General features: G+C 32.1%; 1 protein-coding gene across 3 annotated transcripts; it reads right to left on the bottom strand.

Moving 5' to 3' along the window:
* Positions 1–985: 985 nt before the first annotated feature.
* On the bottom strand, positions 986–6,536 carry LOC120068500 (cytochrome oxidase complex assembly protein). Of its 3 annotated transcripts, none has more exons than XM_039020291.2 (4): positions 6,077–6,536; positions 5,609–5,743; positions 1,995–2,182; positions 986–1,443 (listed from the first exon to the last, which is right to left on the bottom strand). In XM_039020291.2, the coding sequence occupies exons 1-4, from the start codon at positions 6,133–6,135 to the stop codon at positions 1,259–1,261; spliced, it is 567 nt and encodes a 188-aa protein (XP_038876219.1). In that variant the 5' UTR covers positions 6,136–6,536; the 3' UTR covers positions 986–1,258. The 3 variants fall into 3 exon arrangements, with proteins under 3 accessions (XP_038876219.1, XP_090164799.1, XP_038876218.1); XM_090308673.1 differs by having other exon boundaries at positions 6,122–6,276; XM_039020290.2 differs by having other exon boundaries at positions 5,609–5,746; positions 6,077–6,263.
* Positions 6,537–14,791: the final 8,255 nt, after the last annotated feature.

The following is a 14,791-nucleotide window of genomic DNA, read 5'->3' on the forward strand; positions in this document are numbered from 1 at the left end:
ATTAATTACTATCTTAACATATATTGAAATTAACTTCCTCGGTCACGGCCAAATAGAGTATAACTTAACTGACATCCAATATGTGTTAAACTTCAACCACTAATATTTTTACAATCATGTATTGACGTATACATCTAAACACACACATCTCAACAGAAATTAGAATTAAAAATGGATCAACACATATGTTAACACCAAAGAAATTTTATAATCTGGTAATTGCATCAATTATATCGTAGAAGAATACACATGCAAGGAAGAGCAATGAATGCCAGCTTCAGCTTGGCAAATTTGCCATTTTCACGTGGCTGTCCTGAATAAGAGAGGGAGAGTGACGAGCAGCATCACCATCACCGCTTCATAAACTCTCCATCCCAAGCTTTCAACCATCACTTTGAGTTTAGAGTATCATTGTTCATAAGCAATACATCTAAGAATAACATATGAAGTTTGAAAGGAATTGTTTTCACTATAACCAATTCTTCTTCTACGGCTACATTTTCCTTCAAAATGTTGCTCTTTTTCTGTGTGACTCTAACTATGTTTTCCTTCACAATATTGCTCCTTCAAACTCGAATTGTGCACCATTGGTCTACAATTAGCAAGTCCCTTAACTAGTTCAACACTAAAGAAGACATGTCACAGAGTAAATATAGCATACCATTCATGCTTAAAAGTTCATAATTGGTACAAATCAAAGTCTTTTTTCCTTTTATATCCGTGAATGTTTAGACTAGCTTATGCACACCTTGATTAATCTCATGGAGTAACTTGGTTGACCCTACAACATTTTGGTGTCAAGAAAGCTTGTAGGATCTCCTAAATAGTTGACCACTATGAATTAAGCCCATTCCTTCTAGGTTTTTTATTAAACCCATGTCCCTTTTTTACCACTAACTCTTGATGGTTGTGGTACAGATCAAAGTTAATGGCAGCATCGGTAGAACAACACGACCCTACCCAAACAAGCAAATAAGAACAATAATCAAGTGAATAATTACTATTATTTCTTTTATAACTTGGGTTTTACAGGAGAACCATATAATTTTGCCACATTTTATGTCAGCAAAGTTGTATAATAATAAATCTTCTAAACTGGTTCCACCATGGTTTAGACTCAACCTCAAAGAAAATATTATTTTGGTGGGAATAACAAATAATTTGATCCTTCGGTTAGCTCACAATCATGTCGGGACAGAAAACTAATAGAAACTGCTAACTTTTGACAATAGTTTCTCATCAACCTTACAAGCTGACTTCATCTCGTCTCTGTCTCTGGAGGCTGACAATCAGTGCATGAGACACAAGCAGCGGGGGCAAACTTCTCAGTGAGATTAATACGCATTGTTTTCTGCTTACCTTCGTTTGCAGGAACATGAAGGAGAGCATCCATGATCAAAATGTCCCAGTCTCGAGGCCGGAGAAAAGAAATCCAGGAATCCTCTGTTGAGAGATTCCAACTTAGAATTACCATAAAAAAATTATAAAAGAAAGAAAACAAGGTCAATCTTTCTCCCCTCTAAAGAGTTGAAAATGGAAGATAATTCATGTTAAAAAAACAAAAACAAAAACAACATACAACAAGATTCCATTTTGAATATGTATTGATGCAAAAGTAAAATCTAAGGAATTGATAATGCATGTAAGGATCAGCCTCTAATCTCAGGTAGAAAAGGGATAAGAAATTAAATCTGCTAAGCCAACCATGCTTTGAAAATTTAAAGAATATTACCTATAGAAGAAAATTCTATACCTAACAAATACCTTCAGAATCTTCCAACTTTACCGAAAAAAATGTTCAAAATAGAGCCTTTTCCAAATAATTCATATTGAAGTTATGTCAGCTAAGTCGGATGGCTAAAAACACCACCTAAGAACAAACAAAAAATGATAGAAAAAAGATACTTGTCTATCCATTTATAATTTTCTATTGAAATTAAAACTTGAATCAACAAAAGAAAATGTGCACCAGATGACAGGAAAGGTATATCAACCTCCATTACGAACTGCCTTCAGTTGGAGGATCCCTGTGCCTTGTGGTCCTGATACTGGAAACGTGCAGGATAGAGAATGTCTCTTATGAGCTACTGCAAGTGATGCATTGTACCATGGACCTTTAGCAATGGGTTCTCCAATAGCATCTATAACTGCTTGATTGTTTCTGGCCTTCTCTATGGCTTTGCTGGGAAAAGTAACAAAATAAAATAAAATAAGTCTATGCCAGCGAGCAGCTGCAAAAGAAAATCATGAGAACCCTAGCTTCCCGTTCCTAAGAACTTTCACACGTGACGAAAAGGTCCATGAGAACCGAAGTTTGGTTCCTTCTTTATTAAAGAGAATTAACAGACTACATTTCTTTTTCAGAAGTATTACATTAATAATACCTGTTGAATGGAAATCATGGATCATACTCATAATATCATGTTTCAAAGTTGGCCAGAAAAACTGGAAAATTCCGAGTAAAACCATCAGGACCAGGCTATTTACTCCCACCCAAGGAGGAAATAGCTCTGAAAACTTCATCCTCAGTAAATAAACATTCAAGATTAGTGGCTTGCTCATTACAAATGGGGCTCCAATCAACATTAATAGGAAGAAAGCGCTGATCATGTTTCTTAGTGAACAACTTAGAAAAGAAATCACAAAGTTCAGTTTCAATGCTATTTCCTGTCAGTAAGCTCTGCTCATCCCTAGAAAGAATTTCAGAAATAGAACATTTTCTCTTATGAGCAGCCACAATACGATGGAAAAATCTAGTTTTTTCATCCCCCTCAGTAAACCATTTTAGTTTACAATGCTGCCTCCAATAGATCTGTTCTTGAGCCGTCAAATGCTCAATTTGTTCCTTAAGCTCGTGGCGGGAAGAAAGTTGATTACTCGTAAGCAGTCCAAGGTCCACCAAATTATCCAAACCACGAAGCTTAGATATTAGTGTAGGTAAATTGGAAGCAAGCAGCCTGTCGCTGTGCCTGAGCCCAAGAAGGGAGAAAGAATTTTAATATTTTCAATTTCATCATTAAACTGTGTCCAGGCCTTCCACCAACAGAATTATTAATCCACCAGGACTCAACTAAAGGATGGAAAGTGATATCCTGAAGCCAAGAATTTTCAAAACGAAATAGGCATGGACCCCTCAATATTAGTTCAATGGGTATAGTTAGTCAGGTTATAGTTTGGCTCCTTTTGTTGGGTTTTCTTTTTGTATTCCCTTCCGTATTCTCTCATTATACAAGCTTGGTTATCCAATAAAAGGAAGGATAATAATCTTGTGAATGGGACTTTATATATATACCTCAAAATAATTGGTAGGAAATAGAGTGTGTATCAAAGTCTGCCTCTCTTCTCTAAACTTTTCGATGCTTTTGACTTTTGAGTAGATTGTTGACTGAATCTTTGGATAAAAGTGGCATGGTGGGTTTTCCATATGTATTAGGAATAGGGCCATCAACTACTAACAGTTTGTTAATAGCCACATTGCAATTATCTTCCTTCCTTGAGGCTAAAATCAAAGAGGTGTCAGGTCTAAAAGTCAACCTCCATAAGACTTTTTTTGTAATTGGGATCAATCGTAGGCTACAATTGATCCAATTTTTTACACCTCATATCAGATTAGAACTGGCATCTATTGCTGAATATTTCACTTGGGTTATTAGAGCATCTCAAACACCTTGGTCTTCCTTTTGGAGATATATCTCAAGAAGAAAATTGTTTGGAATCCAGGTTCAAAGACAATCTAGATAAGAGCCAAGAAATTGGGGAAGTTTTCCATTTCTCAATAAGGTAAATAGTCCTAGTTCAGTTGGTTCTAAGTCATTCCTATTTATTTCTAAAAATATTGATCAAATCCTAAAGGATCTCGTCTTAATTGTAACAAGGTGGCTAACTTATTGAAAAAGGTGATCTCAATTAGATACACCAAGCCAAAATGACAAATTGAATTTTTTTTTTACCAAAAATAGAGGCTTTCTGGTCAAAACGGTTTATTATAGATACACCAACACAAAAGGGTGCTGGTGAGTATTTGTGGTATGGAATCTAGTTGGGCTTCTAAAATCAAGAAAAATGCATCCAAGTAAAGTCCTAGAAGATCTATCATCTATTTGCACGATTTCATCCAGAAAAGTATTATACCTGGTAATTGGGGGAAAAACAAAGCTCAATTGGTTTTTGGGAATACAGCTAGAGACAACATTCTCCATTTGTTGGTTGGTCCTTCTCTTACCTTTAGAGCTCAGATACTATGGCCAAATGCAATTAAAGCTTTGGTTTCTGAGATTTGGCTTGAACGTAACCAAAGAGTTTTCCATGATAAGTCTAAAGATTGTGGTAGTGTCTCAATTATATATTTACTGTTTTGGCTCAAAATAGCCTAGGAAGGTCGAGACCCCCCTCCTGCATACAAGCTTAACAAGCTTAAGCTCTCAAGAAAATCAAAGATACCTCCCTGCCTCTACATTCCTATTTTTATAACAAATTGTCACCCCTCTCCCTACTAACAGAATTTCCCACTACTAACCGAATTTGTTATAGATTTGGCGGTCCCCTCTCTAACTAATTTGATTCTTTCCCATAGTTACATTTGTGCCCTTCTCCCTACTCTTCCTTTTGGCCTTTCATTCATATCTTCTAAATATGGGAGGTCTTTCAGATGAGTTTGACAAATGGGGGTCAACCCACCTCTTAGCTTCTTCTTGGAGTTCACAATCCAAGCTTTTCGAAGATTATTCAATCCAGAATATTTGTCTTAATTGGAATGCATTTTTATTTTCTATTTAATCAAGCGATCTAGTATTTTTGTAAACTCTAAATCCCTGTAACTCATATTGGAAATGATGAGAGTGCTATGGGAGTGTCAACATAGTTGAGATGTCTGGGTGCACCTCTTGATCCTCAGATTTTAATTGCCTTGGTTTGATATTTGGTCTCATTGTATTTTGAGCTATTGCTCTTTTCATTATATCAATTGAAAGTTCCATTTCCGTTTCCCAAAAAAAAGAAGCAAATAATGAATAGGTAAAAGAAACCCAAAGACAATGAATTTTTGCAGTCTCTTATCCCCAAGGTTGACAACTGAGCTCTTTTGGTAACGATAATGAACATCACCGAATACTAATATGAGATATTATTCAATCCAATTCATTAGTTCATTTGAAGTGACAAGGCCTGGTTTCAAAAATATAATGACCCGAGTGATGTAAAAGCTAGCCAATTTTAAAGGTTGAAAACAACATAGCAACGGTGAGAGTTTCAGATGTAACCTAAGGGACTAAACAGAGAATTCTCTCCCAGAATCAATAAAATATTTGTAACAAATCAAAAGTTATGAATACAAGAGGACAATTCTCTTTTGAGATCTGAAAAACAAACTAATTCTAACTCTAATTAATCAAGGATTTGACCAAGATACCCAATTTACCATAATCCAACTACATTAATTTCCTTGAACTTCAAAGCATTAAAAAGTGAAACAAGGCAGCAAACACTTGCGTAAAAAGCAATCCCAAGATACAAGAGTTTATTTTCTCCAAATTCAGACTTTCATTTGCTTTAACGATATAATTCATCCAAATTTGAAAATTCTAACAAATCACTAGCAAATCATACATACCTGCTACAGCTATGATAAATGGCAAGGTCATCTAAAGCACTCAAAGCTACACCACCAGTAACAGTAATAAGTACAAAAGAGACTGCTTTCCGACCCCACGATTTATTCACCCCATCCTCCGATGGCTTTATGGAACTGCTGCAAGCAACCCTTAATCAGAGATCACCAAGTTCCATTCTATCAATTAAAAATCAATGAAATTTTTTTAAAAATCAAGCCCAAAGTTTCTTTTCCATAGAAAACAACAAATAAAGCAGTCCCAAGTTCTAAACGAGCGTAAATGTGGAAATTAGGCCTGTTATACGATCAAAACATGCAAAAATTGAAGAACCCAGATATTATATCTTTCAAATAAAATGCGGGCAATCTATTGATTCCATGTTTAACTGAACTTCGTGGGTGAGTCGGTAACTGTTGGTGTAAAATTCTGAGAAAAAAGCGAAAATGGGGGTTACAAGAAGGGCGCACCTGGAAGCGTGTGGAATTGGAGAGCGCTTGAATATAGAAACGAACCTTTTGGCCAGCATTTTCAGCTTTGGGGTTCCTTGCTCCTTCTATCTCTCAGCGGTACGTTTTTCTTTAATTTCCCTTTACATCTCTTGTATTTTTCTTTCTAAGACGAGAAGAATTGCAGGCCCTTGGGCCAAATGAAAATTAACCCCAAATTTAAAAACAAATAAATCAGTGAAATTACCACTTTAACCTCAAATGTATTTCTTTCTTCTTCTTCTGGATTTGAAAAAATATGTGCTTTTTTTGCATTCATCTTCTTCCGCTTCATGTTGGTTCTGCTTCGTTGTTTTCTTCCTCTTTTTCTACTTTCATTTTTATCTGTGTTTTCTTCTTCTTCCATTTGGTATGTATTCTTCTTCTTCTTCCTTTTTTCTTCTTCGTCATTTTGTAGTTTTTTCTCTCCCTTCTTTGTTCTCCAGTTTTTTCTCAAAAAAAAAAATTGCAGTTGTATCTGATGAGAAACTAGAGGAAAGAGTGAGAAGCAAGAATCAAGAAGAAGAATTCGAATATAAAAGAAAAAATTGCAATTGTATTTGATGAGGAACTAGATGAAGGAGCGATAAGCAAGAGAAAGAATCCGAACAAAGAAAAAAATTGTAGTTGTATCTAACAAGGAACTAGAGGAAGAAGCGAGAAGCGATAGTGAGAAGCGAGAGCGAGAAAGTAGAGCCAGAAAAAGGCCGTTTTTGAGGTCAAATTGGTACTTTCACATGTGGGTGACGTCAGCAGAAGACCATTTTTCATTTGGGCCCTTAAAAATGGGGGCATCGATGTGAAAAATCCCAATAATTAACCACTACAATGTGATTGTTTTTAAACCGTTACTAAATTGTAGCTATATTGAATAATGTTTTTGTTGTTGTTTGTTTTTTCTTTTTCTTTTTTGTAAAAGATTGTGTTGATATTTTCATCAATATATTGATATTTTTGTATGAGGGATAAATCGACATATTCATTCAACCATAAAGAAAAAAAATGTATAAAACAAAGCAACGAAATGTCACCAACATAGTTATAATATAAAGTATAGACATATTGACTTGTTTTAAAAAAAAACGTAGAACGAATTTTTCAGAATTCTCCAAACCTATTTGACAATCAATGCTTGATTAAAACACTGTAGATCAAATTGAGACCTCCCATAGATTTAGGTAAGCACATTCTTTCTCAACTCATCCAATAAATATTTCTTTTATTAACTTCCGAGCCCCACTAAAATCTTGTGAAGGGTCTAGTAATCTCCTTACAAAATTGTTTAAGGAGTCAAAATAAACTCATAGCATAAGAATGTGAAGATTGGTCAACGCTCTTGATCAGGATCTTTTTCCTGGCTTTGAAGAAGAAATATCTTTTCCATCCTTATACAACTTTCCATATGCATTCCTATATGAATCTGAAATCCGAAGATTTATTCTTTGATAAAGATAAAGGAAGCCCAAAATAGAGGCCCAAATCATTTACTATTTTAATTTGCACTAAATCATTAAAAAATTCAGCACGATCCTGGTTAACATTTGAAGAGAAAATTATAGAAGGCTTATTAAAATTAATTCTCTCCCTAGAGGCTCTTTCATAGAGGAATAAAATATTTTTTAGTTGAAACATTTCTTCTTAAGATGCTTTACAGAAAACAAGACTATCATAAGCATAAAGTAAGTGTGAAATTGGAGGACATAAGTTGAACCTGATAAAGATCCATTATTGACCGCATTTTGCAACAGAAAAGATAAATCGTCAACAATAAAAAAGAAAGAGATAAAGGGAAAGGGGGTCATCTTGCTGAAGTCCCCTAGAGGGAGAAATGTGACCCTTAGGTTCTCCATTAATGGTAATTGAAAATCTAACAGAAGAGATATAATGATAAATCAAAGACACCCAAGAAGGATCAAAGCCCATTTTAAGTAATATTTTGTTAAGAAAATTTCATTCAACCTAGTCATAAGCTTTGCTTATGTCTAATTTAATTGTAGCTACTCCTTTCTTGCCTCATTTCCTATCTTTAATATGATGTAAACACTCACGACCAATTATAATATTATCATGAATAAAATGATATGGAATAAACGTAACTTGAGACCAAAAAAAAAAAAAGAGATTAAGAAGAGGTTTTAGCCTATTTGCAATAGCTTTATTATTTTATAAGAAACATTGCATAAGCTAATCGAAGACCTGGAAAATCTGACTTCTTTTGTTTCTTTAGTTCTCAAAGACCCATATTTCAAACATTGTTCTCTTCTTGTTATTGTGATTGAGCCTAATTCTTCTTTTATTTGGAATAGTCTCATGTGGGGTAGAGATCTATTATCAAAAGGTCTAAGACATAGGGTGGAAGATGGATCTTCTATTCACATGTTGTTAGATCCATGGATGCTTAAACCTCTAAGCTTCAAACCTATTTGTTTTAACTCTTTAACTGTAAATATGTATATATCTGACTTTCTCCTCCCATTTGATGCTTGGAATGATGATCTATTGAATAACTTATTAGTTAAGAATGATTTTCAGTATATTTTGGTTCTTCTTGTTAATAGACATATTCATGACAAGTTAATATGGCACTATGATAAATCTAGTTCTTACTCAATTAGAAGTGGATATCAGCTATTTATGAGATATTTGATTGCAAAGAAGGATCAAGTACTAACGGAATTTGGGAAAGAGTATGGAAGTTGAACATCCCTACCAAAATTCATCATTTTATATGGAAAGCAATATTCTTCTGACGAGGGTGGTGTTACATTATAGAGGTATGAATATATATATATACATATATATATTTACTGTCTTTTTTGCTGTGAAGAACCCGAAACTGTTGATCATGTGTTATTTTGTTGCCCTCGTATTTTGGAGATTTGAAGTAATTTCTTGTTGTCGTCTGATTTTTAAAGATTTCAATTAAGTTTCGTAGATAGATGGTCTCATCTAAATGCAACATGTTCTTTTGGAGATAGTTGAATTTGATTGTTTAGTTGCTATTAATTTACTTATAGGAAAGGCGATATCTCATTTAGAAGATGAATGTTTGTTTGAGGAGATTTCAATGAGTGCAACTAAGTTTAATTCTATTTCTTTTGTATATATCAGGAGAAATTTTAATTTGGTAGCTCATGAAGTTGCAAAGAGAGCTAGATGTTATAGGCTCTCAGGGTGTTTTGTGTAATAATTTTCCAAATTGGGTGATCTCGCTTGTTAAGAATAATGTAAATGTTCCAGGATACCCTTGAGGTTTAGTAAAGTATTATTTTCAAAAAAGAAAAAAACTAGACATTTATTTGAAAATTATGTTTTTATAATTTCTTTAGAAATATTTATCGTCGTCGGCATTTTATCGTCGGTAAACAGGCACATGCAATGCCCGTGTTTTTAAATTCTTAGAATATAAAATTTTGAAGGTGCAATTTCTATATTGAATGAAATATTTGTTATTAATTTAAAATAGCTATATTGATGTTATTTCAAAAAGTAATGAAAGAAATAATAGATATAATTGTATATATTTTGTATGGTGAAATATATAATGATTTATAATTGTATCATATTTGTTTAATTATGTTCCATTGTATTGTGAAATATATTCAAAATTATTAGAGTTTTCATTCCTTGTAAAGTGCAAACAGTCACTTTTAAACCAAGGAAAGAGAGATAAGAATGTAAAAAGAATAGATGGATGAATAAAATTAAAATCCATATAATTGCAACAAAATTTAAGTTATATGTTGATCTTCATAAATCAAAATTAGATAAAATGATATTTTATTTCCTCATGATTTTTTATGATAATTTTTTTAACTGGTAAAAAATGTAAGCATACTATTAAATCCAAAAAAAAAAAAAAAAATCTCAAACATAAAAGGTATTGTTTCAATATTATAAAGATAATTACATGTGTGATGTTTAACATAACATAAAAACTAAAATGTGAAGAAATGAATATACTAAGGTTTTATTTTAATTTTTTTTCTTAACATGTAACGCTTCAACTTCTAAATTAGATTCTTGAATTGTTATTTTCTCTATTCTTGTAAAGTGCCGTTTTATTCTATCTTCTTCACTCTTCTTGTCCATGTGAATGATAAATTTGAAATTTTATCTATTTGAGAGGATAAAATTGCGATATATTTTAGAGTTCTCTTTCCTCGTCTGAAATTGTATATGAAATTTTTTAATAATTTATAAGAGAATATTAACTAAAAAAACATGTATTGACTTTTTAGGATTATCTGTAAAATTTGGGTGCATATTAAAAAAACACTACATCCAACTATAACTTATGCAACTTCAAAAGCTATTACACGTGCATTCATTTGACCATAAGAAAATATATGTTAAAGCTTATAATTATGTTAAAACTTATAATTATAAGTTTTAACATATATTTTCTGACGAATTGAACATCATTGGAATTGACACTATGAATGGTGTTCTCCACTTCTATTGGAGTGCACACATTGATGACAAATTTACATAACATATAATTCATCAACTAACTCATGAATAATATTTCTAATACTTACTAATTTTGTATCTCGCATATTTTTAGATGGAGGCATAAAATTTGAGATGATTGGGTGATTCAAAAGAATTTCCTTCCTACATATATAAATTTTCAATTATTATTATTAGTAATATAAAAGTCATAATAAAATTGAAGTAAACAATATAATTTATATATATATCTCTTGTTTATAGCTCTGTTGAATCTACAAAATCTAGTTCAATGAAGATGATACTTGTCATTGTTGTCCCATGCTCCATTCTCCTAAAATAAGAAGAAAGCAAATTTAAATAACTATTTTTTTTCTTCCTCTCTAAAATATATGCTCATGTATAAAACTTACCTTCATACGTTTCAATTTTATAAATGTTTGATGCCAAAATGATTGGTTTAGAATGAATCAAGTCTTCTAAGTATACCTTGTTCAGTACTAAATCATTTCATAATGTCAATTTTATTGTTTTGGAACTACAAAATAAATGATAACATGTAAAAAAAAAACAAAAACAACTATTATTACAAAATTTCATAAGTTTATAAAGATAACATGTGAATTATTTCCTCACCAAAGATCTATAAAAAAAAACATTGATAACTTGTAGAAATACAAGTTATTATGCCTCTTTTATCTAAAACAATTAAGAAAAAAACTCTGAAAATACGACAACATGCTAAGAAAATCCATAAAAATAATTGCAGCATGCGAGATTGTACACACTCAATGTCTAATTTGTCTATTTTAAAGTTGAAATCACTTTGTTTAAGTGTAGAATGTCTGCTGATGCGATCGAATGAGAATTCTCAACTCTTACCCATGATCACATAGTTGGCCGAGTCAGTGACTCCAGGCGATGAGACATGACGCGACACATGGACGATGGAGGTCAAATCAAAGATTTAGTTGGTGGCTGATAAGAAAGCTTTGTTGCAAAGCCAATGAACTTCTGATGTGTAGCAGACGACACATCAGAGTATGAAATTTAATGCACCTTATCGGCACAATCATGAGCAAGAGAAGAAAAGCTATCCTCAAACGTCTATAAATAGTCATGAAAGAGGAACTCCATCTTTCAATACTTGCAACGAAGCAATCATTGAGGAAGCTCGGGAAAACAAGAAATTACACACCACGGCTTGACTCTCTATCCCTATTCCTTCTCTTAAGTGTATTTATTGTTTAAGCATTGCAAAGACTCATTTCTTTAATATGAATACATACTCATTTCATATTTTATCTGTTCTCTCTTTATTTATTACGAGCAGCAAAATTATTTATGGGTTGAGAAGCATCTAGTTAACATGAACTAAACAATAAACCATGCATTTTACTTGTTTTCCGTATGCCTGATGAAATACTTGGATAACTCGAAAGCTTACTCTAAGTAGATTAAATACAGTTTGAAAGAATTAGAGATTTAGAACTCATAAAACAAGAAAAGAGGTTCCTTAGAAATGAGTAACATCTTTTGCATTACACACTCATCGCATGCATCCTAGAGACAGGATAGTGTGGTCATATACACTGAGAAGTGTATGTTCTAATATTGAGTGCATAGCTTTGAACGCATGATTTATATATTTACTTAGGAATTGTTAGCGAATATTCTTTTCAACCCTGATCACCGCATATCTACATTTCACAACCATCGCATATACTATTTTACTTAAAGTATAAACCACATCGCACATAACTTAGTGTTAGAGTAATATCAAAATCAATCTAATTAGTAATCAATTGTATCAAGATCAAAGCATTAGACTTCATTACATACTTTTAAAGCAATCTCTGAGTTCAACCCTAGACTCACCAAGACTCTAGTTGAGCTTGCACTTGGGTTCGACTAGATAAAACAGTGTGTTATAACCACACAATTAATATTCATTAAACATCTATCTTCATAATTGTATTGTTGGGCGAGTTCTTTTCAACTATTGATCTCACGGAAAGTACAATTGCAATAAGATCTTCAAAATGAAATAGATAATTAATACGAAAATTTATAAATAAATAAACATTTGACTCATATATATTATTTAAATTGTTACCTATCATTTTTCCTGTCTTGATAAAGGATTGATCAATCTCATGAAATTGGCTGAAATCATATTTCAACATTTAAAGAGGAAAGGGTTATTCAATATCTTGGATTATAGTAGACAGAGAAAAACTTATTTCAATCTCCGCATTCACATTTGGAAATTTGGAATTAATATTTTTAACATTTTCATTGTCGAGAAATACGATCTATTTTTCACAAGAATATGACCAAATTTTTCAATAACTTTGTTAAACATAACCGCTTGAATTTTTGTTTCCTTGAAGTCACGTGTCTTAAAATAAATATAAATAGTATAAGGAGAAGTTAGTATAACAAATGGTTATGGTCTTAAAATAGAACAAATAATATAACATTTACATTCGTTTTTAATTTGCCAAAAATTATAAACTAAATTGGACCTATGCTAAAAAAATAATAATAATAAATAAATAAATAATAAAAAATAGCAAATCAACATTTGAAATAGAAAAACGAATTAAAAACAAAAAAAATAAATAAATAAACGAATTTATAAAAGTCTAAACCACCCATCAACCATACAAATGAAAATGAAATTGACTTATTAAGAAATATCGTAATTACACATAGAGACTATTGGTGTCTCTCTTGGCCACACCGACCTCTTCTCCAACCAAATCGTCGTCATTTTCCTCTCCAAAATTGGCTTCTCCACCAATAGTGGCGACATCTTCGATTTCAATTCTACCTTGCTTCATCGGGTGTGGATCCCTCTCTTTGCACCAAAACTTCACCACCAACTTCGGCTTCGGCTTCTTCTCCACCAACTTCATTTATTGCTCTTTCGGAGCCACCAGTGATCACTTCAGTTTTCTGTCGTTGACCTTAATCCCAAACAATAGTGCTATCGGGAATAGAATCATTGTCTTTGAATCTATCATCGCAACCATTATTTTCTCCACTCTACTACTTTAAATGTGATTGGTCTATCTGAGAAAATAAAGACTTGTGATAAAAGAAACGTGCAAAGGAAAAAAGTTTAGTAACATTGTAATTCGAATGAGGGTTTTGTAGCCATAAAAGATATTGTGAAAGTTTTTTGTGATACTTCCGATGAGATATTTACGTGACTTACAAATATAGTGTAATTAATCTTCCAATTACGTCCAACAAATACATTAAACTTAAAAACAAATAAACTACAATTGGAAATCAATTAACAAACTATTGAATTTACTTTTTCTTGTTCTAGATCCAAAATATCAATTTAGAAAGTGACGACTGGACTGGTAAGGATTCATGAATTGTATTCATGAAGAAAGAAACTGATTTAGATTGGGATATGAAAATATCAATTAAAAATCGTCAATTGAATTATATTGTGGTGTTAATGTAAATTGTGGAGATCTTATGAACAAAAGAGAAACAAACAATATTGGGTGAAGGTACTTCCTTCCTTGATCGAATCTATCAAGGTGAGTTTAAGACCCCAAGGCAAACTTGTTAATACCAACACCTTCTATATACTTGACCCATCTTTTCACAATGACTCGATAGGAATCACTTTGGAAAAACATACTTTACAACTTACTCTTGGTTGATGGTCGACTAAGTCGAGCCTTTCATCTATGCACCCGTGGATTTAATCGATTAAGTCAAGCCTCCAAAGTAGACTTGTCGATTGAGAACAAAAAAACAAAATCATTAAAAGGAGATGAAAATTGAAAAAATTATACGTAAAATAAAATTTGAAATTGAAGATAAGATCAAATATGATATTTGAAAAAAAAATTACATTCAATTTTTAAAATTAAAAAAGTGTAAGAAGATAATTTAGGAGAAGATGAGGATTCATGCTAAAAATAGGCTTAATTTTCAAAACAAAATGATTACCAAACATAGTCAATATGATTCAAAATTTTAAAATAAGACTAATTAATAAAAATGAATTTTTTTTTCTAATATTTCACGTCTAAAACAAAATTATAATAAAGATAATCATAAAAACATGATTTAGTTATGATTATCAGAAGATCCAATATAAAGGGAAAATTAAAAGGATATTGTACTTTTAGAAGGACCTTTAATATTAATATTGTTATTTTCAAAACTTATTAGAGAAATATTGTTGTTTTGGAAATTTGAGGCTAGAGGTCG

This window comes from Benincasa hispida, chromosome 12, assembly GCF_027475165.1.
Source record: "Benincasa hispida cultivar pf3 chromosome 12, pf3_genome.v1.1, whole genome shotgun sequence".
NCBI classification, from domain to species: domain Eukaryota; kingdom Viridiplantae; phylum Streptophyta; class Magnoliopsida; order Cucurbitales; family Cucurbitaceae; genus Benincasa; species Benincasa hispida.

What these genes read in the sequence shown, in the direction of transcription:
- LOC120068500 (XM_039020290.2), bottom strand. Translation starts at nt 6,135, where the DNA reads ATGCTGGCCAAAAGGTTCGTTTCTATATTCAAGCGCTCTCCAATTCCA. An exon ending in CCAATTCCACACGCTTCCAG is followed by an intron (nt 5,747 to 6,076) that starts GTGCGCCCTTCT and finishes GGTTGCTTGCAG; the next exon opens with CAGTTCCATAAAGCCATCGG. An exon ending in GAAGGCAGTTCGTAATGGAG is followed by an intron (nt 1,444 to 1,994) that starts GTTGATATACCT and finishes ATCTCTCAACAG; the next exon opens with AGGATTCCTGGATTTCTTTT.